This window comes from Myodes glareolus, chromosome 17 (assembly GCF_982192425.1).
Source record: "Myodes glareolus chromosome 17, mMyoGla1.1, whole genome shotgun sequence".
Taxonomy (NCBI): domain Eukaryota; kingdom Metazoa; phylum Chordata; class Mammalia; order Rodentia; family Cricetidae; genus Myodes; species Myodes glareolus.
Genome location: NC_142042.1, coordinates 15739555 through 15763965, shown reverse-complemented (window position 1 = coordinate 15763965; position 24411 = coordinate 15739555). Strand labels below are relative to the sequence as shown.

Below are 24411 nucleotides of genomic sequence, written 5' to 3'. Positions count from 1 at the left end.
GATAGGAGCCAGAGAGTTTGGATGGAAAGCCATTTCTGATGTGGAAATGAGAAGATATCCGCTCCATGGGGGAAATAGTAACATCTCAACCTCTTCTCACGAACAAACTTTAATTTACTATGTGGGGATTGTTTCCTGTACTAGAATTTAGTTCTCCCCTCTTTCTAGAGATAAAAATTAAAATCTCATCTAGTGGTAGCATCAGAATAAAGGTAGCCAGGGGGCTTGGAAAGGAGAGATGGCTCAGTGGATAAGAGCACATATTGTTCTTGCAGAAGATCAGAGTTCAGTTTCTGACACCCAAGTTAGGCAGCTCACAACAGCCTGTAACCCCAGCTTCAAGAATCGCACCCCCTCTTCTGGTCTTCTTGGGTAACACACACACACACACACACAAAACCCATGTATACTCCCCTATGCACAGAATTAAAATCAAAATAAATAATTTTAAAGGAAAATGAAAGTAGCCGGGCATGGTGGTACATGTCAATAATCCCAACATTTAAGAAGCTAAGGCAAGACAGTTGTTGTGTGTTCAAGGCCAACCTGGGATCCATAGTCCCATACAACCTGGACTACTGTGGGAGATGCTATCTCAAAAGTGATAAAGAGAAAGAATAAAGGTAAAGAGTAATTACCATTACGCTTTACAATGAAGGACAATGGAAGACTGTTTAATGGTTATTGGAAACATATGCTATGGCAGGCCTTGTATTCAGAACTCTGTTAATAGCACCTTCTCAAGAGAGCCGTGTGACATTGGTGCTGCCACATCCTCACTGAGAGATGACTGGCAGCGCTCTCCATGGCTTCCCATGCCCTTCTCTTCCTGGGCAGGCAGCAACAGGGACATGCATGGTCCTCTGTGTGTGAGTGCCGCCTCAGTATGTCAGTCATTCTCAGCGTGTCGTGTAGACGCCAGTGCGGTGAGTCAATGACCTCTAGACAGTTCTGGGTGAAACCTGTGTGAGTCGGGAGAAAATCTGAGTCACGACGGCTTCAGCGAAGTCTTGGTCGCAGACGCAATCCTTCCTTCGCTCACCTTTCCCTGTGGTTGCAGGTGCTGACCTCTCTGACATGAAGGGTGATGAGCCTTATGACTACAAGTTTGTGAAGTGGATGACAAAAAACAAGGTAACATTCACTGACTCTTGCGGGGCTGCGTCGTAGCTAGCTTGTCAAGGAGCTTCTGCGTATGCTTTGAGTGACAATTCTAGCTTTGTTTCTCCCCCTTTCCTTTATTTTAAAATCTTAGTTTAGCTGAGCTTCGTTTTTTGAGACAGAGTCTCACTATGTAGGCTCGGCACGCCTGGACCTTGCTGTGTAGACCAGGCTAGCCTTAACGCTGAGAGATCTGCCTGCCTCTGCTTCCCCAGTGACAGGCAAAAGTACTGCCCTAATTCCAGCTTTTATCTAAACCGCCCACTTAGGGCTTTGTGAGGGATTTTAAAAATACTTTTCTTTGTATTATATGATGACCATCAACAGTGTCTGTTTCTGTGGTCTCTTCAGTGACATCTGGAATGGGTGTGGTTTTTCTATTACATCATCTCCCTTGTCTTCCCAGAAACTGTCAGCCATCCCTGTTTCAGCCTTCTGTGACTCGCTGTCTAAGCCACAGTTTGAGAAGCTGGTGCGGTTTTGCTTCATTAAAGTAAGTTTCTGTATTCTCACAAAAGTATCTTGCATTCCAACTTATAAAGCACCCTTTTTCCTGTTTCTAAAAATGATATACAAAGTGACTTTTTTTAAAAGTTGACTTGGTGCCATGATGCTAACTGTAAGTCAGTATTCAGCCTCTGTGAGCTGTTACTGTTGTTTTCAGTTTACTTATTCATTTGTGGTTTCTTGAGACAGGGTCTCACTCTATGACCCAGGCTGCCCTCAGACCCATGGCAATCCTCTGGTCTCAGTCCTACAAGTGTTGGGCGCCACCATCCTTGAGTCATTTGAGTTCTTTGAAGGGAACCAATATAATCCTACACCCTCTTCTAGCCTATGTAGACAGATATCTGCACATTGGTATCCTTACATGTGCGGCATGTGCTCACACAGACACATTCACATACACTTGGCTTTCTTAAAGAAAAAGAAAAATGAATTCTTAAAAATGAAAACCAAAAGATGTCTCTATGGCTAACTAAGAGCATTCATCACCGTTAGACCATCCTAGAAGGTCTGCTGTTCTTAAGACGTTATTGCTGGTCTATAGAGTAGCTCAGTGGAGAAAGCACTTGCTGAGTAAACATGAGGACCAGGGTTCTGATCCCCAGAACCCACAAAAAAGCCAGATAAACAAGGCAGTGGCCTGCAGTCACAGCATTCTAAGGTAGAGGCTGTGTCCCCGAGCCAAGCTGACACCTACACTAGTCCATAGTTGGTGAGCTATGGATTCAGGGAGAGACCCTGCTTCAATATATAAACATGAAAAGTAATCAAGGAAATTATCAACGTCAGTTTCAGGCTTTCATAGGTTTGTGCGTTTGCCTGTGCGCACGCATGCGCGTGCGCACATACCCATATACATGCAAAGCAAGCACATACCATACATACATACTACATGCATGTTATGGCTACTCAAAACACTATGACTGAGATCGAGGCAATCTCTATACTAACTCCATTCATCAAAGTCTACCTAACATAACATAAATACTTTGCTTTGTTTAGTTTTTGTGTTTGTTATTTGAGACAGGGTTTCTCTGTGTAGCCTTGGCTGTCCTGGAACTCACTGTGTAGAGCAGACTGGCCTTAAATGCACAGTGATCCACCTGCATCTGTCTCCTGAGTGCTAGAATTCAAGGCTTGTGCTGCCACCACCCAGTACTAAATACTATTTTTTACAACAGAGCAATGTGAATATTCCTTTGACTAAAATATAAAAGAAAAAGAAAATAAAGCATACCATCATAATGGCTGTCCTAAAAAAAAAAGTAAGCCCTAGTGTCCACTTACAATGGAGACATATCCATGTAAGTCTTGTTCAAAATGCTGTATGTTGAAAACACATTTACCACAACCACACCATTGAACAGCATATCTTAGCAATGCAGGCGGCTGGGGTAGCAGCCATTTACCTTTTGGATCATGGGGCCCCTTGCTACATACAGCCCAGCATTAGGTGAGAGAATGAGAATATCCTACCTTATATCATCAGCCCCCCAAAATATCAAAATTCAAATCACAGTTGTTACTAAATATCTGTCATCATAAAATCAAAACATAGCCAACAAGCCACTACAAGCCAGAGGCCATCTTTATAAACACATTGTTTTAAAATACAAACATAATCACCTAAAGGAAAAAGTCACCTTAAGACTTCAGTTTTATATGGGAGTGGTAGCCTACAACTTTTAATCTCAGAACTCAGTTGAAGGACACAGAAGCAGACAAATCTCTGAGCTCAAAGCTAGCCTGATCGACATAGTGAGTTCCAGGACAGCCAGGGCTACACAGAGTCGTTCTGTCTTGAAAAACAAAACAAAACATCAGCTTTAATCCAGTAAACACAGCCCTACCCCTTTTCTCTTCTTGGAAATAACTCAGGAGAGTTGTAAAATGATTTCACAAATTACCCAGCATACAGGGAATGGTTGCCAAGTGTCATAAAAGTGGTGGTTGAAGGAAAGGATGCCTAGAAAGGATCTGTGTCTCAAATAATAGGTGAAGCCAATGGACCAAGAACAGTAGGGATTGCAGGTGTTCTGACAGTGGAAGAAGCAGGACACCAGTCTGCAGTCATTTATGTAAACACTGTGCGCCTGGGTGGAAAGGAAAGTCTAGTTGGGCTGTGATTTCCTCATTCATCTATCAGTGTCGCCAAAAGTTGCGTTGAGGCAATATGGAGGAAAGATCCTCAGTTAGGACATGGAATTAATTCCCAGTTGGCTGACCTCGCCAGCTCTACATGAGTTGTATTAAACTTGTTGATGAAGAAGAGAGAATTCCGTTGTTTTCCAGCACTGACCAGTTCCTCCTTGCTTAACATCTGCAAATCCCTGGAACTGGAGAGGGGTCTCAGCCCTTAAGAGCACTGGCTGATCTTCTAGAGGACCCGGGTTCAATTCCTAGAACCCATATGGCAGCTCACAACTGTCCAGTTCAAGAGGATCCAACACACTCATATAGACACGCATGCAGGCTAAACGTCAATGCCCACAAAATAAAAATTTAAAAAGACATTTTAAAAATCTACAGACCCATCTTCAAATCACACGGTGGCACAGTCAATCCTCAGATGAATAGGAGCAGTGCGTGCACTGGCAGGGAGAGCTCACAGCGGGCATCCAGTCTGAAATCGTTCATAATCACAAAGGAATGAGATCCACATCTTCCAAGGACATAGTAAGGGAAAGGAAAGACACATGAACAAAACAATCTTTAGAGTATTCACTGGGAAAATGAATGGTGTCAGGGAAGAGTTAAAAGTTGTGACATTTGGGGTTCTAAACTCTTAAGACAGTAGGCTGGGGGTTGAGAGTGTGAGAAAGTGGTGGGTGATGATACAGGAAGATGGAGCGGGAGCTACCAGACAGCAGGTAAGAAACTTAGGGGAACGTAAAAGGATTGGAAATTATGGTGACACTGGAAACTCTGAGCACTTCAGGGTTGAGGGAAGTAAAAGAATGTGGAAAAGAGCATTGAATTGAAAAATAACAGGGCGGGGCTGGAGAGATGGCCCAAAGGTTAAGAGCATTGGTTGCTCTTCCAGAAATCCTGAGTTCAATTCCCAGCAACCACATGATGGCCCACAACCCTTTGTAATGAGATCTGGAGCCCTCTTCTAGCATGTAGGTGTTCATGCAGGTAGAAACCTGTATGCATAATAAATAAATATGGTTTTTTTAAAGAAACAGAAAAAGAACCTGGAATTTTACAATATTAGAGAAAATTATGGAAGTAGAAAAAATGAAATATGTAGTCTCTGAAAAAGTAAAGAAAAGTCAAACAAACAGAACTCCAAGTAACTGTACAGTTTTTTTGTTTTGTTTTGTTTTTTGTCAGAAATGCTTTCGTTACCTAAATGTTTGAAATGTTTCTTGAAGGATCTAGAATAGAATCCCAGGGCTGCCTCTGGGGAAGAACACAGAGTGGCTGAGGAAGCGTGAGGGAGGATGGCTAAACTAAAGACCAACTTTGAAGGGCTAGGGAGATAGCTCAGTGCTAAAAGCACCTGGAGAGAAGTGTGAGGACCTGAGTTGGTGTCCCAAGACTCGTGAAATAAAAATAAAAACCCCTAAAGCTGGTACAGTCCCGTATGCCTATAACCCTACAGCATGATGGGAGGCAGAGGTGGGCAGTCCCGGCACAACCATGAGACCTCATCTCAAAGTGGGAGGTGAAAACCAATACCCGAGCATGTCTTCTTCCACACGTGCCTCACACAGATTCACGCACAGACACACACACATGTGTACACACAAAAGATGATATATTTGAAGTGTCATCAGCATGGTTTTATAGTTTCTAAACCACCATCTCAGAGTAAAATATCTGCTAACGATAATCCATCATCCCCAAATATTTCATCGTGTGTTTCCCACCAAGGACATTCTCCAAACCCACAACACACTGCCCTCAGCACCATGAAATTAACATTGACGAATTGTCATTCGTCCTACCCCTCAGCTCCTAGCCAAGTCACACCGACTGTCCCATAAAGTGCTCAGAACAAGCAAGCAGAGAAACTCAGACCAGAACCGTTTCACTCTGTCTGTCTGTCTGTCTGTCTGTGTCAAGGCCAGAGCTGTGTGTTGCATTTAGTTGTCATGTTGAATGGATCTTCACATTTGGCCTTCACTGCCTTGACACGGGAACACTCACCAGCCAACTACTTTAAGGAAAACCACTCCATTTTGGCCTGATGCTCCACCGCGGTTCAGCTCGGATTGTTGAGCTTGGTAGGAAAGCGCAGAAGTGATGATGATGATGATGATGACCGTAGTTTGCCAGCTACTGTTGACTTCAGACAACTGATTAAGATGGTGTATGGACTCATTTCCAGTAAAGTTAGGGTTTTCTATTAAAAATATTAACTATTTTGAAGAAATTGCTTTGAAATTACAGTAATGTTCCATTTCTCACTAAGTAATTTAATCATTTTACTTATTCATTGGTGGCAATAAAAAGTCATAGATTTCTGTCTCATTTGATAAGTTATAATTTATTATCACACCTATTTTATATTTAAATTTCTACAGAATAATGCCACTATGAGCTGCTTTGAACTGACTTCTGTTTCTTTTGATGTGTTACCAACATGTTGGGTCATTCTCTGAACTTTCTACACCAGGATTGGTTTATCATTATCTACTCTAATCTGGAACCAGCCATTTCCAATAAGTCTGGTTCTTTTTAGAGTAAGGCTTTGGGTGTGTGTGTGTGTGTGTGTGTGTGTGTGTGTGTGTGTGTGTGTTGAGGGAGTGATGTTTTTGGGTTTAGGGGTTTTGCTTGTTTGCTTTGTGTGTGTGTGTGTGTGTTGGTATTTTGCCTGCATTGTATGTCTGTGTATCACACATGTGCCTGGTGCTCACGGATGCCAGAGGAGGAAGTCAGATCCCTGAAAGTGAAGTTACAGATGGTTGTGAGCCACCATGTAGCTTCTGGGAACCCAACGAAGGTCCTTATTGAGAGCAACAAGGGCTCTTAGTTACTGGGCTGGCCCTTCAGCCCTAGAGCATTTTCCTTTAAATCAAAGTCTAGATACTGATAGTGTTTGGTGCTGTTGTGTGTTGCTGTTCATAGACTCTCCCATAGACTTGCCCTTCAGCCCTAGAGTTTTTCCTTTAAATCAAGGTCTAGATACTGGTAGTGTTTGGTGCTGTTGTGTGTTGCTGTTCATAGACTCTCCCAGTAGGCAGATGTAGAGAATACATAAATACATTTGTACTCATGCACATTTACATATGTCAGTCATAATCTGTAAAAAAAGGTGATGAGCTGCATACTCCCACAAATCTCTGTTCACCAAACTCCAGGTTATTCAAGTGACAGATATAAATGGCACACTATCTGTCTATAACGTATGCACATCCTTCTGTATACTTTACATTGTCTCCAGGTTATTTATAATCTAATATAAAATAATATCCAAAGAGATGTGATAGTGTATTGTTTGTGAATCATAACAAGAAAAAGAAATGTGTCCCTGCTCGGTGCAGATGTAATTCCTTCTCTATACTTTCAGTCATCAGTTGGGTGAGAAGCAGAACGCTTGGGTAGACAGAACTGATTGCATATATTCTTACATCTGTATTTATCTGTATCCAAATTTATTGAAAACTATCATGGGGTAATTGTAATTCTTTTCCATTTCTGTTTGTAGCTCCCTTCTTCAAGAGTAAAACCTGGTTCCCATTATTTAATTACTTGATACCTCTGAGTGTGATTGATCCCTGGCCAGTTGCACATGCACACACACAGACACACATACGCGCGCGCGTGTGCGCCTCTCAGTGGATGAACCCAGACCCTGTTCTACCATTCTCCCACAGAGATGCCTTCCTCGCAGTCCCTTTGCCCCACACGAAGCATTCTCTCTCTGGCCTCTCAGGCTCTCAGTCCTCATGGCTGCTGCCTCCCCTGTTCCATTCAGTGCCAGTGCCCTGCATGGGCACCCTCCCACACAGGGGCTTCACTGTCAGGCCAGAACCTGCCCCGGCTACACCATCCTACTCCAGGTTGCTTGACTCCCAGCCTCCAAATGTGGATATTCTCTTCTCTCAGCTCCAGTAGCTGGCTTTCCTACTTAACCATTTTGGTAGAAAAGTCAGAAGAGAAAAGAAGGAGGGAGAGAGGGAGGGAGGGAAGAAGGGAGGGAAGGATGGAGGGAGGAAAAGAAAGGGGAGAAAAGCATGAGACAAGACCTTCACTGATAGCTGTTCCATTTACTGTCATATCATAGACATGCATTGATGGGCTAGAGAGATGGCTCAGTGGTTAACAGCACAGGCTGTTCTTCCAAAGGTCCTGAGTTCAATTTCCAGCAACCACATAGTGGCTCACAATCATCTGTAATAGGATCTGATACCCTCTTCTGAAATTCAGGTATACATGCAGACAGAACACTCATACCTAAAAATATACATAAGTAAATAAAATGTAATAAAAACCACATTTCCTATTCAACAACTAAGAGGATTCATTTTCAATAATCCTAGCACTTTTCCCCCAGAGTATTGATTAGAATGACTTATTTTTCTTATTGAAGGCCAACTATAGCAAACAACACAGTGTTTGCAGATAAGGAAATAAAGGCTGAGTATATGATTGCATTTTAATGGCAGCCATTAGAACTAAATATAAAAACTGCCATGACAGGTTGTCTTGGGGAACAGAGGGATTGACAGGGAAATGGGGGGAGGCATTGCCTAATTGGTTTTCAATATTGTCGCCTCTGAACTCATGACTTCTTTCCCTAATTATAATTAATGGAATAACTGCTTTCAGTTGTTTAGTTTTTGTTTTCCTTTTAAAGTATGTTTATGTGTGTGTGTGTGTGTGTGTGTGTGTGTGTGTGTGTGTGTGTGTATTCATGTAAGACAAGAGAGATTCATCCTGTCCCCTGGAGCTGGAGTTTCAGGCAGCTTTGTGAGCCACCCGCGCCACATGAGTCCTCTGTACACGCCTTTAACCTGTGAGCCGTCTTCCCATTCCTCCCTCACGTTATGTTTTTTTGCATTTGTGTTTTTACTTTGAAATTGTTTCTTCACCTAAAGCTAAATATTTTCTTATGTCTTCTATGGTTTTTGTTTTGTTTTTTAGAGACAGGGATTCTCTATGTAGCTCTGACTGTCCTGGAACTCAGTCTGTAGACCAAGCTGACCTCAAGAGATTACCTGCCTCTGTTTCCCAAGTGCTAGGATTAAAGGCCACCACCACCACGAGGCTTTATCTTCTATATTTAAATATTGCTCTATCTTGAGTTCATATTACCATGTAACAATACGATTCTTTTATTAATTTCCAGAAAGACAGCACACTGGATGCTGCTGAAGAAATTATCAAGGCGTGGAACAGCCGGAAGTCTTGATGTGAACCGGTGCGAGTGTTCCGGCCTCTTTCAAGGGCTTTCTACTCAGTGCTGCCACCTCATGGGCACTAAGAAGAAAACATTTCCATCGTCTTTCCAAAATGAACCCCATTCCTAACAATAGTCAGTAAATTCTGATTTTATTCGTCTGGAATATATTAAAACCCCTAACACTGTAATTTTGTCAGAGGCAGTTTCTCTATGTTGTATTTTCTCACAAATGGAAACAGAAATCCCGTTTACATTTCCCGTACCTGATGTGGTGGCATAGCTGCGATACCAGGGCTTGGGAGGTAGAGGCTGGAGGTCATCCTGGACTACATGAGACTCTCTCAATAAAGGAAACAAACAAAAATAACACATACTTCATATGAAACGCGTCTTTGAGGATTACTGGCTGTCTGCAGAATGCATAGTAAACAAACTACAGGCACGTGGTGTGGGCCAGTTTCACTTCCCCATAGCATTGGAACCAGCCAGCTACGTGGGTGCCTCCAGCTTCCGCCCAAGGACACTGAACTTTGCTCCTGGCTTTGCTTCTCTGTTCCAAGCGCTGCCATGCCTCGGGATGGCTTTGAGGTCCGTAAGAGCAGCCTAGGTTTCTCATCCCTTGACCTTGTTGCCTCTGCACCAACTGAGCCACCCACTCCCTTGGCCACACCTTGGAAATGTCACTCAAGGCCGGTTCACCTTTGAGATGTAAAGTCATTTCTATAACCACCTGTCCTCTAGTTCATGGTTTCCTGAACACCTCCCATCCTCCAGCTCCTGTTTTCATGGCTGAGTTCTCTCTCCCTCTCTCCCCCTCCTCTGTCTCCCTCTCTGTCCCTTTTTAAATGTACTGCAATTCGGAACCCAGTGTCTCTCAGAAAATGGTCCATAGCCCTCTTAGTCAGCATCAACTAAGAGCCTTTTTAAAACAGATTCAGGCTCTTCCCCCTGAGAGCTAATACATAATCACAGGACCTGACCCCTCTTCTGGTGATTTTTACACGGATTACAGTTAGATTGCCTCTGTTATACTTCACTGGGCCTTCAGTGTGATTCCTATTAGACTTCACAACTACGCTCATGTCCTCATTTTCACTGGGTTTCATTGTTCTGTCACTCTGATCAGGACACTTTGACTCATCACCAAGCTGTTTGAACTTGCCTAGCCAGCCCAAAATGAGATCGCCACCCCGTGGGGTTGAAGTTCTATGCCTGCACCAGGGTTGCTGAGCACAAGCGGGTATACCCTAGCTGCGAGCTCAGCTCCTTAAACTCTGATAGTGAGTTTTCTCTACCTGCTACCACATCAGCGATTGCTAATATTCTCTATGATAGGAAACCAAAAAATCCACTCTCTTGCCTTCTTTCCACATCACGGCCCACCGCCAGCAACACAGCTAAGTCAAAGCAAAGTCAGAAACTGCGTGCGATATACCTGACCTGGCATTTGTCCTTCCTTCATCCACTTAGTAACAAAGGTCATCCCCAAACCTGTTCAGGCCACACAAGTAGCAGGTAGCGATGGAATAGGGAAGGTTGTTGCTTGAAAATTGAGTCCAGCTCTCAAAAGGAGAGCTCGTAGTTAGGAATGGAGCTCAGTAGTACAGTGCTCACCTAGCACATCCAAGGCCCTGTGCTTGAGTTCCAGACCAAAAAAATAGTAAGGCTTAGAACCCTGGAGACAGTTGTTACACGGCATACAAGCTTCACAGGAACCTCAGCCCATCAGGCCTGCTGAGAACGCAGGGAGGTTTTCACCTGGCCTTGAGCCTGCCCTCTGTAGCCAGCCCTGTACTCATTTCATGGCCATCTCACCACTTTTGCTCCAATGATGTTTCTTCTCACTCTCGAAGACGTAGTTCTATTTTCTTGTGTCTCTTCAGAAATGAGTCATGTCCACTCCTCTCTATCTTACAGTTTTCTTTCTAGAATTCTTTCTTCTACTCTTTTCATTCTCCTATGGGTAAAATTCTTCCTCCTTCCGTCTTGGTTTCTCTTCCCTCCTTTCCCTCTCTTTCCCACCTGACATCCTTTTCACAAGTAGGGCCTCATGGTTGTTCATCAGTGAACCAATAAACACATATCTCTACCCTAACCACAACAACTCTTATAAAGGAAGACATTTAGTGGGGTGCCTTGCTTACAGTTCAGAGGTTTAGTCCATTACCATCACGGTGGAGAGCAAGGCAGCATACAGGCAGGTGTGCTAGACCTGAGCGTCCTTATATCTTGATCCAAAGGCAACAGGAAGTGGTCTCTCTCTCTCTCTGGGTGTCACTTGAGTATCCAAGACCACACCTATTCCAACAAGGTCAAACCTCCTAATAGTGCCATTCCCTGTGGGGACCATTTTCTTTCAAACCACCACAGCTAGGTAAGCCTTGGTGCCCGGTGTGTGAGCAAACACTCTTTAGGATGTTTCTTTCAGATTGATTTTAGATGAGATTACCATTAAAATGGATGGATTTTGTTTCATTTTTGAATTTTGTGAACTGTTGTTCCTCTAGTTCTGTAACATGAAAAGGCTGTTTGTTTGTTGGGGTTTTCTGTCCTGCCCAGCCCCCCAGCTATTTAGTCCCAATGAAAAATCACACAAAAGATCTCTATAAGTTATAATGCTGATTGGCCTGTTAGGTCAGGCTTCTTACTGGCTAACTCTCACATCTTGATTAACCCATTTTTCTGATCTATGTTAGCCATGTGGCTCAGTACCCTTTTCAGTGGGGCAGCTCACATCCTGCTGCTTCGGTGATCTGGGCAGGAGTGGGAGGAATCAACTTCCTCCTCCCCAGAATTCTCCTCCTCTCTTTGCATGATTTCCACTTCCTGTCTGGTTTTACCACCTATCCCTCCTGCCTGACCAATCAGCGTTTATTTAAAACATGACTGACAGAATACAGACAATTCTCCCGCACCATTTCCCCCTCTTTTTTTTAAAACAAACAAACAAAGGAAAATATCCATAGTCCAGTTTTTGGGAGTGTGGGCGTAGTATTCCAGGCTACTTCCTGCTGGTTGGGGGCACTGATAATCTTATGGGGACCTAAAGAAAATTTAGAGTTATGATCAAGTCCTGACTGAAGTATCCTGTGAGTCTTGATCATCTCAGACAGCAGTCTTGAACCTGTTCTGGATGAAGAACTCAGACATCTGGGCCATCTGTTCCTACCGGAGATTGCTCAGGTGGTCTCCCTTGGTCAAAGATGATTTTTCTTAACTCTGAATAAATCCAGAGCTTCTCATTTTCTGTGGAAACAAAAGCAAAATCTCTTCTCCAAAGTAACATACCTTTTGACTTCAATTCTGAAGCCAAGGTATTTTCAAAATACCTATTTTGGGTTAACTGCAGCATTTATAAGCAAATATCTTTTAGTAGCTGTTGCTCCTTCCTCAGCATTTAAACAATTCAAAGAGAGCATAATAGCATACAGTATCAAGATTCTCTGTGTATTTTCCATCTTTACGTGGCTTTATTTTAACCTCTATTTTTTTATTTTTATTTTTAACTTTTGGCTTTTTGAGACAGATTCTCTGCATATCTTTGTCCTGGAACTCCCTCTGTAGACCAGGCTATCCTTGAACTCCCAGAGATCCGTCTATCTCTGCCTCCCCAGTGCTGTGATTAAAGGTGTCTGCCATCACACCTTGAATTTACAGAGGTCTGTCTGCCTCTGCCTCCCAAGCCTTGGGATTAAAGGTGTGTACCACCATATCCAATAACTCTTTCTTTCTTTCTTTCTTTCTTTCTTTCTTTTTTAAGGACTTTAAATCATTTAGAGGTTGTTTTTTTTTTTTAATTTCTCTTTACCTTTACTGTATCTCTCTCTCTCTCTTTCTGACCATGTGGGTCTTTAATTTGCTAAGGAATATGGAGAAAACAACAGTCAAAAGCTCCTATGGCTTTTCAAGGTCCTTGCCAGGAAGCAAGCTGCAACAATGTTTCCATAGTCAGGATGGCCTGCTTGAAAGAGTCAGAGTTTCCCCCCCCCCCCCCCCCCCCCCCCCCCCCCCCCCCCGCCCAGAAAGCCAGCATTTTAAAACAGCGCAGTTTTTTCCTGCTAAGGCTGAAAACCTAAATGCTTTACTCTAGTCTTTCCCAAGCTTTTTCAGGCTTTTTGTGGATTCAGTTATCCACGTTGGGTGCCATTCTGTAACATGTTGGGCCTGCTTGCTTGTGTTTTCTGTCCCCGTCTGGTACCCCACAACCGGCAGGCCCCAGAGAAAACCACACAACAGATCTCTGTAAGTTATAATGCTGATTGGCCTGTTAATTCCAACAAGGTCACACCTCCTAATAGTGCCATTCCCTGTGGGGACCATTTTCTTTCAAACCACCACAGCTAGGTAAGCCTTGGTGCCCGGTGTGTGAACACTCTTTAGGATGTTTCTTTCAGATTGATTTTAGATGAGATTACCATTAAAATGGATGGATTTTGTTTCATTTTTGAATTTTGTGAACTGTTGTTCCTCTCATTCAGATGTAAGGGTTGTGTTGTTTGCTTTTGTGATGAGGATCAAATCACTGGCCCAGGGGTGCACTCAGCAACACCTCTAGCCCTGGAAATGGTGGGCTTGGAATCAAACAGGTTGCCTTTATAATATGGACAACTGAACTTTTAAAACAAAAGGAGACTCACAAACACAGACACAAGTCTGCACCTATCAACCCCCAATCACATAAAACAAAGGTTTGAAGTGAGCAGTTTTATACGTGTCTGCACACACATTTGTTCCCTTTCTCTGGAGAACCATGACTGATATGGACAGGACAGCCACGGGTCCGATAAGTCATCTACAGATTCTCCCGTTAGATAAGTCATTCTGTGACGTCATCTTGTCACTAACTAAACACACAAACACCACAAAAATAAGGAACTTACAAAGACGTCTTGTACCCCAGAGGAAAATACAGCAAAACTACAGTTTGACTATTAAAACACAAGGTACACTTTTTCCTTTGGCTATTTCTACTGTTTAAGCTAAAAAGTCAAATTACTGAATTCCTCAGCTTTTTGTGCAATTAGTTCTAAGTGTCTTAGCAGGTAACAGCTTGGGGGGGGGGCGGGGAAAGAAAAAGGCTTTCTGTCCTCTGTCCCTTGAACTTATTTCACCTGGAATGCAGTGTCAAGGAATGGAGATACAGTCACGGTCTCGCCTTCTTGCAGGAAGTAGCACGAGGGTGTGTGTCTTCATACTAAGGCGTACAAAGGGCAGAAAGATGCAAAAAGGTTGGGGCCGGCCCCTGGAAGTAAACGAAGTGGCCACTGCACCTACTAATAGTCTTTGTCATGCAAAAGGTAAATAAACCTCTATTTGTTTAACCAATTGCAATACTTTCTGTTTTCTGTGGATGAATGTATTGTTGTCTAATAAAAGTGACAGAGTTTGCAGGTCATCCTCCCAGAAGCTCCATTGATCAGAGGCAAAGAGAAAGCGGTCTCTCACTTAGTAGGAGCCATCCGATCCCAGGGAAAAGAGGTCGGGGCATGGGAGGATGTCGGAAAGAGGGGAAAGTTACAGCAAGCCTTCTGAACTCAGGAATTTCCTCCATCTTAACAATGAAAGCAACTCTGCAACCACACAATTACCAAACATTTTAAATGAAAACTTACTCCCATATAAAACTCGGGGCTTCCCAACTGGATAAACCCCAAGGTAGACAAAACAAAACAGAAACCCCAACCACAGTTCTGAGACTTGAGAGTTTCCTTGTATTGGTGTTAGGAGAGTACAGACAATGACTCCACCTTGCCAACTAAGTCACAAGTTCCCCTGCTGACAAGCAGCCATCTTGGGATCTATCAAAACTAAATTGTAGTGATAACTGGATTTTTTAATCAATGTTGACTTCACCATATCACACAGAAGCTCCTTTCCTTACATTCACACCCAGAATTTGTGAAAGAAAGATTATATAATTAATGTTGGAAGCATTATTTTTGTAAACTCTCAGTTGTCTATAAACTCAATAAATAGGCCACTTGACCGGAAACTTCCAAGGAAGTTTCTAATATGTAGCTTTCTTTCTGCATAGATTCCTAGGTTAATTCACTATAATTCTACTTTTATGGTTCGTGACACACTCTGTTAAACAACCGTGTGTGAAAAGTAAAGTCACATGAAAATTCCCATCTTCTAAACGTCTTCCCTCTTGGTAAAACACTGGCATCATGCTCTATCCTCTAATGCAAATATTTTGAAGAGCTCAGGACCTTACAGTGTTCGTCTTGGAAGTTAGTTTAGAATGAATGGCCACACTGTTTGATGAACTATTACCTCTGCTAATCAAGAAGATGCCATTTATTTTGATGGTATCCATAGCTTTTCTCCTTCCATGGAAACAAAAACAAAACCTCTTCCCCAACGTAATGTATATCTTGGTTTCCATTTTGAGGTCAACATATTTATAAAGTTAAATACAGGCTTATTTAATTCAGCAGGTTTTTTTCTATTACCCAATATCTTTGTGCAGTTGTCATTCCTCTCTTATTAGCATTTTTAAAAGACCTGACAATTGGAATGCTCTATGCTGATTACATTTAAGAGTTCAGTCAGGCAGTGGTGGTGCACGCCTTTAATTCCAGCACTCGGGAGGCAGAGGCAGAGGCAGATGGATCACTGTGAATTCGAGGTCAACGTGGTCTACAGAGTGAGTTCCAGGATAGGCTCCAAAGCTGAAGTAAATCTTTGCAAAACAAATCAATGAAGGGGGACTGCAAGATGGCGTCGCTCGTGCCACTGAAGGAGAAGAAGCTTATGGAGGTTAAACTTGGAGAACTGCCAAGCTGGATATTGATGCAGAATTTCATCCCCAGTGGCACTGTGGGAGCCTTTCAGAGAGGTTACGACCGGTATTACAACAAGTACATCAATGTGCGGAAAGGCAGCATCTCGGGGATTAACATGGTGCTGGCAGCCTATGTGGTTTTCAGCTACTGCATTTCTTACAAGGAACTCAAACATGAGTGGCAACGCAAGTACCACTGAAGAAGGGGCACTATGAGGGGCTGCATAAGCGCCTCTCCTATGCCCATTCATGAAGAACTCAACTCTGGCTGGATCTTCATGTCCTAAGAACTAGTGTCCAATAAAAGGTGACTGACTGGTTCATGTAAAAAAAAAAATCAATGAAGGCTTCTTTTGGGACTTGTATAATTTTAGTAAATGACTCAGTCATTTACTAAATTTCCTGATTCTTCAACCCTGTCCCAAGCATTCAAACCTGGTATGTGGCATAGAGCCAAGGTGTAATCATCAAATGCAACCTGCTTTGCAACTCAGCATAATGACCTTTACCAAGAATTTGCTCTTGGGAAATCTCATAACCCCCAGCCCTACCTTGTTGTCCTATGACCCTCGCTTCATCTCTCTACCACATTTTTCCTTATAACTGAGGACCAGCTTCCAATACTGCTGTAACCAAATCTTTCCAGATCTGTGGAATAGTTCTGTTCTAAGTGGCCCATGAATTTAACATCTGCTTTATAAAAGTGAATGCATACCATATTAAACTATTGCTTCCTTAAATCTCTTCAAATCTAACATTTCTATAGGATACCAATTAACTTCTGAATAGCCTTGGGAGTGCCAATCATCTGGTGGTGGTTCTGAATGGTAGCTGGACCAGAGGACCAGAATTTGGTTCCCAGCACCCATGTTAGGCAGCTTACATCCACCTCTAATTGCAGATCCAGGTAACCAACAACCTCTCCAGGCCTCATCATACACAGGTACACATAATTTAAAACTATAAAACAAATTTGTTGTTGTTGTTGCCTTTTTAAAAAAAAAGATACAGTCTTTAACTAACAGGCCAACAGTGGTGGTTTATGCCTGCAATCCTTAGCACACAAAATACAGAGGCAGAAGAATTTTAAGCCTGTGAGGGGGTCATCTTGCATGAGTGAGACTCTGTGACCAAAGATTAATAATAATGATGATGATGATAAAATAAAAGGAAGTCTGTTTAAAGGGGAACAGGGATAAAAGTTCCATAGCCTTTCCTTCAGCTCATCAGAGGACTTTATTAGTAAGAAAGAGTGTAAGAGCAAAAGTTAACTACACTAAGTAAATATACTTAAAAAGATTTGGGGATCGGGGCATTGGTGGCACATGCCTTTAATCCCAGCACTGGGAAGGCTGAGGCAGGCAGATCTTTGTGAGTTCGAGGCCAACGTGGTTTATAGACAGAGTTCCAAGACATGCCCCAAAGCTACAGATAAACCCCAACTCAAAAAACAAACAAAATTAATTTAAAAAAGATTTGGGGGAAATTAGAGTATCATTCAAATTCTTCATGGCTCTAGTATTATAAAATTGGAAGTTATTATTTGAGAAAAATAAAAACTTCAAGATGCATAAAACAAGGTTAGGAATGGTGGCACATGCCTTTAGAACCCAGCACTTGGCAGGCAGAAACCCATAGATTGTTGTGATGTCTAGGCCAGCCTGGTCTACATAGTGAATACCAGGATAGCCAAGGCTATGTAAAGAGACCCTGTCTCCAAACAAAATGAAACAAACAAAAGATACAGGAAAAAAAAAAAGGCAGCAACACTTTTGAAGTTACACACTGCCTTGAACTGCACGGCTTAGGAATTTACCTAATTAGGTCACCAGGGAATGAAGAAACAAAACAGGCATGTGCAGAAAACTGGGATCTGGTGGCTATAAAGCGCTCTGGTAGATAGAGATGCACCAACCATTTTCCAGAAACTAAGCCCAAGTAGGAGACTAGACAGCTACTCTGTGGAGGACTGTCAAAGCTCAGCAGGGACTCTACCTGGGAGGGCAATCATCTAACCATCTCTATAGGGGGTCTATCTGGAGAACTTAATCTCAGTAAGAGGTCTTCTTTGTGGAGTGTCTCTGGTTGCAGTCTTGGAGGAGAGGGAATAGCAGTTGATACTTAGTGTCCACATTAGTACTTGGGCCAGACAAAGGGTTTGCCATTGGAGTCTCACATGGCCATGCTCATATCAGCAATACACATTCTCTCAGGACCTCAGCCATGCTCCACAGCATTCTTAATGTTACCTTTTTGAAAACAAATAAGGTGAAACCTTTGGGGTGGTTGTTTTAATCACCATTTAAGGAATCAAAAACAACAACAACAACAAAAAAAAAACAAAAAAAAAACCCTGCTGCTCTACCAACCCTTCATTCCTAGGTCTCGCCCTCTGATTCCGAAGAAGGACACAGTTATGGTTCTTAGTTACAATCCCCTAACAGTTAAAGTTTGGGTGTGACCACATAGTATGTGGAGTTGTAGACTTTTCCCAGTGAAAACCTGGGTTCATTCTCAAATTGAGAACGAGCCACAAATAAGGTTTCAAATCAATCGTGAGACAAACAGAGCCGGTAAATTCAATATCACATGTTTAAGAACATTTAACAGTGAGATATGAGCCAGGAACATTTCAGATAAGGGAACACTTGATCTGACCCACTCAAGCGTCCTTGTGCGGACAATAGGTAAGAGTATTTTGGACTGCAGCTGTCTTGTAAAATTGAGATTACAGGATTGCTGTGGGCACCCTCTTATTATACCCGCTGATCTTCAACTCTATGGATCTAAACTTTGATCCAAAGTCTGTATTAGGAGACATGTTGCATGGATTCTGAAGCCAATTTGTCGGGATTCTAATCCCAGCTAATCCCAGCTCTGCCACTTCCAAACTGCATGTCTTAGTTACTCAACAATTTTAACTTCCAATGCTCCATCTATGAAAGAGAACAACTCATAGAATTGTTAAGAAGATTTATGGAGTAATGTTTCTACAGCTTTACATAGTTCCTGGCATACAGTAAATTCTATTAGGTTGGTTGCTACTATTATTAACCCAATTTCTCTTTTTTGGTTCCTCCTCCACCTCCCTAAATTAAAATAACGCTTCATAATTAAGAAATCAAAAAGCCAATAGATCTTTCTACAAATATACCGCCTGTACTTCCCAAGGTACAGTAATTTTGAAGCCAGACAGAAGGAAAAGTAATGAGACACAAAGAGAAAGTAGGCCCTCATTCTGGAATCTGGCTGGCCATCTGTTCTTCCTCAACCAAAAGAGGCTACCTAAGACTTTCCTAACAAATGTTAGCCAGTTCCTGTTAAAGTGAGACTGTCATCTTAGCCAGTTCTGTCATCCTGGCACTTCCCAAACAGGTGTTTCCGTGTCAATGATTTTGAAAGTGAAGGCATGAGAGACATGCCATGAACTTTCAGAACAGTATGTCAGAACCGGGTGCGGTTTGTGACTATAATCCCAACACCAAAGAGCCAAGGGCAAGAGCATCTCCATAGATCTGAGGACAGTCTGGGTTGTAGAGTGAGTACCAGGTTCATACTGGGTTCTATAATAAGACCTTGACTCAAAAATAAAATAGTACAACAGGGTGTACCTCAAACACTTGGGAGACAGAAACAGGAGGATATCTGTGAGTTTGAGGCTAGCCTGGTCTTCATAGTGAGTTCCAGGCCAGCCAGAGCTACACAGAGAAACCCTGTTTTGAAAAAAAACACCATGATAATAAAAATAAACTAAAAATAAACATTGAGACTGTAGTTTAAAAATTATTATGATCTCTTGCATATAAATTTACAGAAAATGTTACTCCTCACCAGAAATTGTAGTCAAAGCTGGTCTAAGTCACTGGTTCTCAGGTGATGAAACTCAAACGTATGTGTGGTCTTAAACTCAAGATCAGAAATAAAACCTGAGCATGAGGGTGCAAAGACCCTAAAAATTGCTAGTGCCACACTAACAAAGCAACCCTTGCAAGGCTGCAACAATGAAAAGACCAGGGAGGAGGGCGGGGGAAATGTTTCTAGTTGCTCTGCTTCCCTGCTCTGGGGTTTCAGTTTCCTTAGTGGTTTCTCCCCTCAACAAACATTGTTAGCTATCTACTGTGAACCCCCTGGGTCCTTCTAGTCCTCTGAGTACTCCCAATTGCCCTCTTCCCTTTCATTCACAACCGAAGGTGCTCTCTGGGAAAACACCACTGCCTGTGGGTTGTGAGCTCCCTACTGGTGGGGCCCTTCCCTGCTGAGTGCTCTTGTCACACTAAAATGGGTCATGACATTTTTGGAATTCTCCCAATTCTTTTTTTTTCTTTCGAGACAGAGTTTCTCTATGCAACAGCCCTGGCTGTCCTAGACCGCATCCTATAGACCAGGCTGACCTCAAACTCCCAGAGCTCCACCAACCTCGGCCTCCTGAGTGCTGGGATTAAAGGCGTGGGGAACGACTGCCTGGCAAACTCTCGCAATTCTTCAGGGGGAAGAAACATCCCACTTGAGCACAGACAAGTTTTCAATTTGGAATTAAACAATGACAGATTCAGGTGGGGTAATCATGCTCCCGCACCCCCCGCTCAGATTTTAGTTTCTATGCTCACGTCTCTCACACTTTTTTTTTTTTAAAAAAAATTAAGTTATTTTCATACAATATATTCTGATCTCAGTCTCTCATTCATCTCCTAGATCCTCGCCACCCTTCCAACCTCAAGCCTTTCGCTCTCTCTTAAGTAAAGAAACACCCTGGTGTGGTGGTCCACACCTTCAATCCTAGCATTTGGAAGACAGAGACAGGAGAATCTCTGTGAGTTTGAGATCAGCTTAGTCTACATACTGGCTGAGGTTCCAGGACAGCCAGGGCTACATAATAGAGAGAGCTTGCCTCAAAAAAGACAAAGAAGGATTAGACAAATAAAAAGAGACAAGCAAGGATAAAACAAAACAAACTTAAACAAAAAAGAAAAAAAGGCAGAAATTAAGAAAGATTACAAGAAATATCCACACCTACACACATGAAAACTCAAAATTGGAAACCATAAAATACAAGCATTAGACCAGTAAGGTTAAAAAAAACAAAAAGTCCAAACAAAACAATATGAGACAAAAAAATTCAAAGTTACCTTTGAGCTGTTTTGTTTTTTATTGGTATCTGCTGCTGGGGTTGGGGATGGGGATGATGGACTGCCCTTAGGTGTGGTTCATACTTCTTTCTTAAATATGACTTTAGGTTTTGTGATGGTGTCTATGGCCGATTCAGAATTATCCCACATGTGTAAACCAGTGTTTTTTTTAGGCTGTGCCTTACCATAGGAGATTCCATTTAACGAACAGTTTTAGACTCGATTTTGACTGAGGAGAATGACTACAGCCCCTGAATGGATCTGCAAATTACCCATGCAGCACAGAACGATAAATGACTTATTCCTAGGAGTATAAAAGGAGCTACTCTATAGAGTATGGGTGCGAATCGAGACTGCAAAGGCACACGGGGGCATTAAAATCATATCTGGGAAACAAGACTCAAGATTACCCGACACACTAGACCCAAGAAAGGGTGTAAGTCCCTCACCTGGACTCCGTAAAGAGACAGACACCTAGCAGTGCAATGTCACGGCCACACACCAACCTGCCACCTGACACCAGGTGTACAAATCAGGGACCAACAAGCGGAGCACTTCCTGATGGCCCCCTTTCAGCTCAACTCACTGCCTGGCCTCTGCTGGACTGCCTGCCCATTCATCTTTCCGTGAGCCTGCTCACGTGCTCACACCCATCAAACGTGAGTCTGTTCCACTCAACTGGAGGTCAGGGAGGCTGAGCTTATTTCAGCTCTCTCAAAGTTGCTGACATCAGATATGGCTGCAAACAAGAGGTTCTGACTCAGGGCGTGGTTACTTGGCATTTTGGGTAAAGAGGTGGATCCACACCACCTGGACCAAAGTTGGAGAACTCAAGTCTATTTCTTGTATCAGTTAATGAAGTCTGTTGCATTCCCTCCTCCCCCTTTGGAGTGAAGTATACAAACATGTGGAAAATAAACACGGAATCAGGACTCAGTAGTCCCTGAATGCCCCTCCCGATGCTTGTTGTTCTCTGTTTCTGTCTCTTATTTCTCTTATGTCTCCGTTCCTTTTGGTTAATGGTTCTAATCCTCACGCTCCTACCCTGGAACATATGAGTTTCGTCAAAGATGGTCTTCAACATCATCCACCTTTCTGGACCTGGATATTCCATCTTCCACTCACAGATCCCAGTCCAGCCTTCACCTCACGGCTTCCCACCCAAATTCCAGGAGTTCCACCTTCGGCCTCCTTATGTCAATAATCTGTTCTGTTATCAATATAGCCTCTCTCTCAGACCACGTCTAACGCCTTTGAACTCTGTTGCAGCCTCTTTAACCAATGTGCTTCTGCAAGCCACATAGATGCATCCAGATAGACAGATACAAGTACAGTGAGCTGTGGGACAGGACAGCTAACATTAGCCATGCGAGCTGGAATAAGAGAACCTGCATTGCCTCAGTCAGATTACCAAACCAGGTGGCTTATGTGACAAAGTGCCGCCATTGAACCTACTGAGCCTTCTAATGTGTTGCCATTCAGGACGTTCTCATACTGTGGGAAGAAACCAGTAGTCACTCTCCGCCCTCAAAACGGAGTCAAAGGCTTTGGCTTTGTGTAAAAGTCTCCTGGGGCAACTTACTCGGGGCACAGAGTGCTGACGACAGACTGACTTTCCAGGCTAGCCTCAGACTCCTGAGGTATCCACAGAGGATCTGAAACTCCTCCTCCTGTCTCCACCTTCCAAGTGGTGATTACAGACTTGCACCGGCACACCTGTTTTTCTGCAGTGCTGGGACTGAACCCAGGTCTCCATGCATTGCAGACAAGCAGTCCACAAACTGATTATATTTCCAGCAACTCTTGCTCTTTAAAGGAAGCTCCTGGCTTCTACTCTGTTCAAGAAAACAATGACTGCTCAGTGGCATTTGATTTCCACCAACAAATGAAGCGTTTACTAATGCTAATATCTGAGTTCTTATCTCAGTGAAAGATGCCTCTCTTGCAATTACTTTAATTCCAGCTTTGCCAGGAGGCTCATTCACAAAGAAGTAGCATTATTACATAAAGCACAATTAATAAAAACTCAGAAAGAGAAATTGGGGTACAGCATGAAGATCCGTAAAGCAAAACAGGAAGCCACTGGCTCTTATCTCGACCTCAGGCCGAAATGATGATCCTGCCTCCAGGAATCTCAGAATGAGACTGAGCCCGAGAGCTGTCTCCTCCCATTTTATGATCCTCTCTAGGGCTGGGATTAAAGGCGTACACTGCTCCGTTTCTATGGCAACTAGTGTGGCTACTGGGATTAAAAGTGTGTGTTACCACTGCCTGGTCAATGGGGCAAGTTTTATTTATTAAAATACAAATGAAATGCTGCTACAATTACCTTTGTTAAGTAAGTGGGCAAGGACTGAGACAGGATTGCACTCTGCAGCCCGTGCTGGATTGGATCTCTGGACCTCCAGCCTCTGCCTCCTAAGTGCTAGGATTACAAGGATGAACCACAAGTCTTGCCTTATTAGTTCCATTTTGATGCTAGTTTAACTAATAAATAAATACATAAATAAATGTGCAACAGGCCCTTGTACAGTCATTAGGTGTTTTATTAAATTTTCTATCCTTAGCTTTCAGTTCAATGTCCAATGATGTTTGGGGAAAGACAAACAACATGGATCATGGCAGGACCAGATTCTCCGTTTTCTTCACAACATACACTACTGTCACTGGGTTCTATCTGATCTCCTGTCGATCCTAGAAGTGCCTTTGAGACAAATCCACTCTATCCTTATACTGTTGAGGTAAAAGACTGTAGGAATTCGAAGCTTGTTGGTCTGTGACAGAACTTGAATTGATAGCCACTCCTAAAGACCAACGCCAATTTCTTTTTATTCCAAATTCTTTACTCAGGGCAAATGAGAAATTCAATCAGACAGGGAAAACTGACTTGAAAGTAAAGGAGTGGTTTGAGGGAAGGGCTTTGCCCCTTTCAAACAGCTTTGCTTCCTTTGTGGGTTGTTCTCTCTCTCTCTCTCTCTCTCTCTCTCTCTCTCTCTCTCTCTCTCTCTCTCTCTCATCTATTTACCTACCTAACAACCATCATCTCTCTGTCTATCTATCTACTTACTTGCCTATTATCTGTCTGTCTGTCTGTCTGCCTATCTGATTTGTGGTGTTTTGTTTTGGTCTAATGCTTACGTCCGTCCTTTTGCCACCACGGGCAACTTCTTTGAGTTTTCATTCGGTTTGCTGGAGAACTAACTCTGAATTCATTCGCTGGATTCTCTGAGATTCTTCCTGGGTCGGTTTTTTGTTTAGTTTAGTTCGAGACAGGGTCTCTCTCTATAATAGTCCTGACTGTCAGCGAGCCTCGCTGAGTAGATGAGGCTGCTGCCCGGACTCACAGAGATTCTCCAGTTTCTGCCTCCCGCGTGCTGGGATTAAAGGTGTGTGTAACCACGCCCGGCTTCTATCCGCGGTGGCTCGGAAGTTTCTTCCAGCGACGTGCAGCTGACAGCTACTCAGCAAAGAAAACC

At 42.9% G+C, this 24411-nt stretch overlaps 2 protein-coding genes across 3 annotated transcripts in view; both read left to right on the top strand.

Moving 5' to 3' along the window:
* The window catches only part of Kyat3 (kynurenine aminotransferase 3), a 44341-nt gene extending 35131 nt beyond the window's left edge, over window positions 1-9210 (top strand). For both annotated transcript variants that reach the window (XM_087897488.1, XM_087897489.1), the window contains 3 exons: window positions 1061-1134; window positions 1568-1654; window positions 8969-9210. In XM_087897488.1, the coding sequence (XP_087753614.1) occupies window positions 1061-1134; window positions 1568-1654; window positions 8969-9031 (224 nt within the window). In that variant the 3' untranslated portion in view covers window positions 9032-9210. The remainder of the gene's footprint in view (window positions 1-1060; window positions 1135-1567; window positions 1655-8968) is intronic.
* A 6526-nt stretch (window positions 9211-15736) lies between these two features.
* LOC125412872 (ATP synthase F(0) complex subunit f, mitochondrial) lies at window positions 15737-16010 on the top strand. The gene has a single exon (XM_048453747.3). The coding sequence runs from the start codon at window positions 15743-15745 to the stop codon at window positions 16007-16009; it is 267 nt and encodes an 88-aa protein (XP_048309704.1). The 5' UTR covers window positions 15737-15742; the 3' UTR covers window position 16010.
* Window positions 16011-24411: the final 8401 nt, after the last annotated feature.

Bases quoted from the DNA above. Each gene is read 5' to 3' on its own strand.
- LOC125412872 (XM_048453747.3), top strand. From the start codon at position 15,743: ATGGCGTCGCTCGTGCCACTGAAGGAGAAGAAGCTTATGGAGGTTAAA.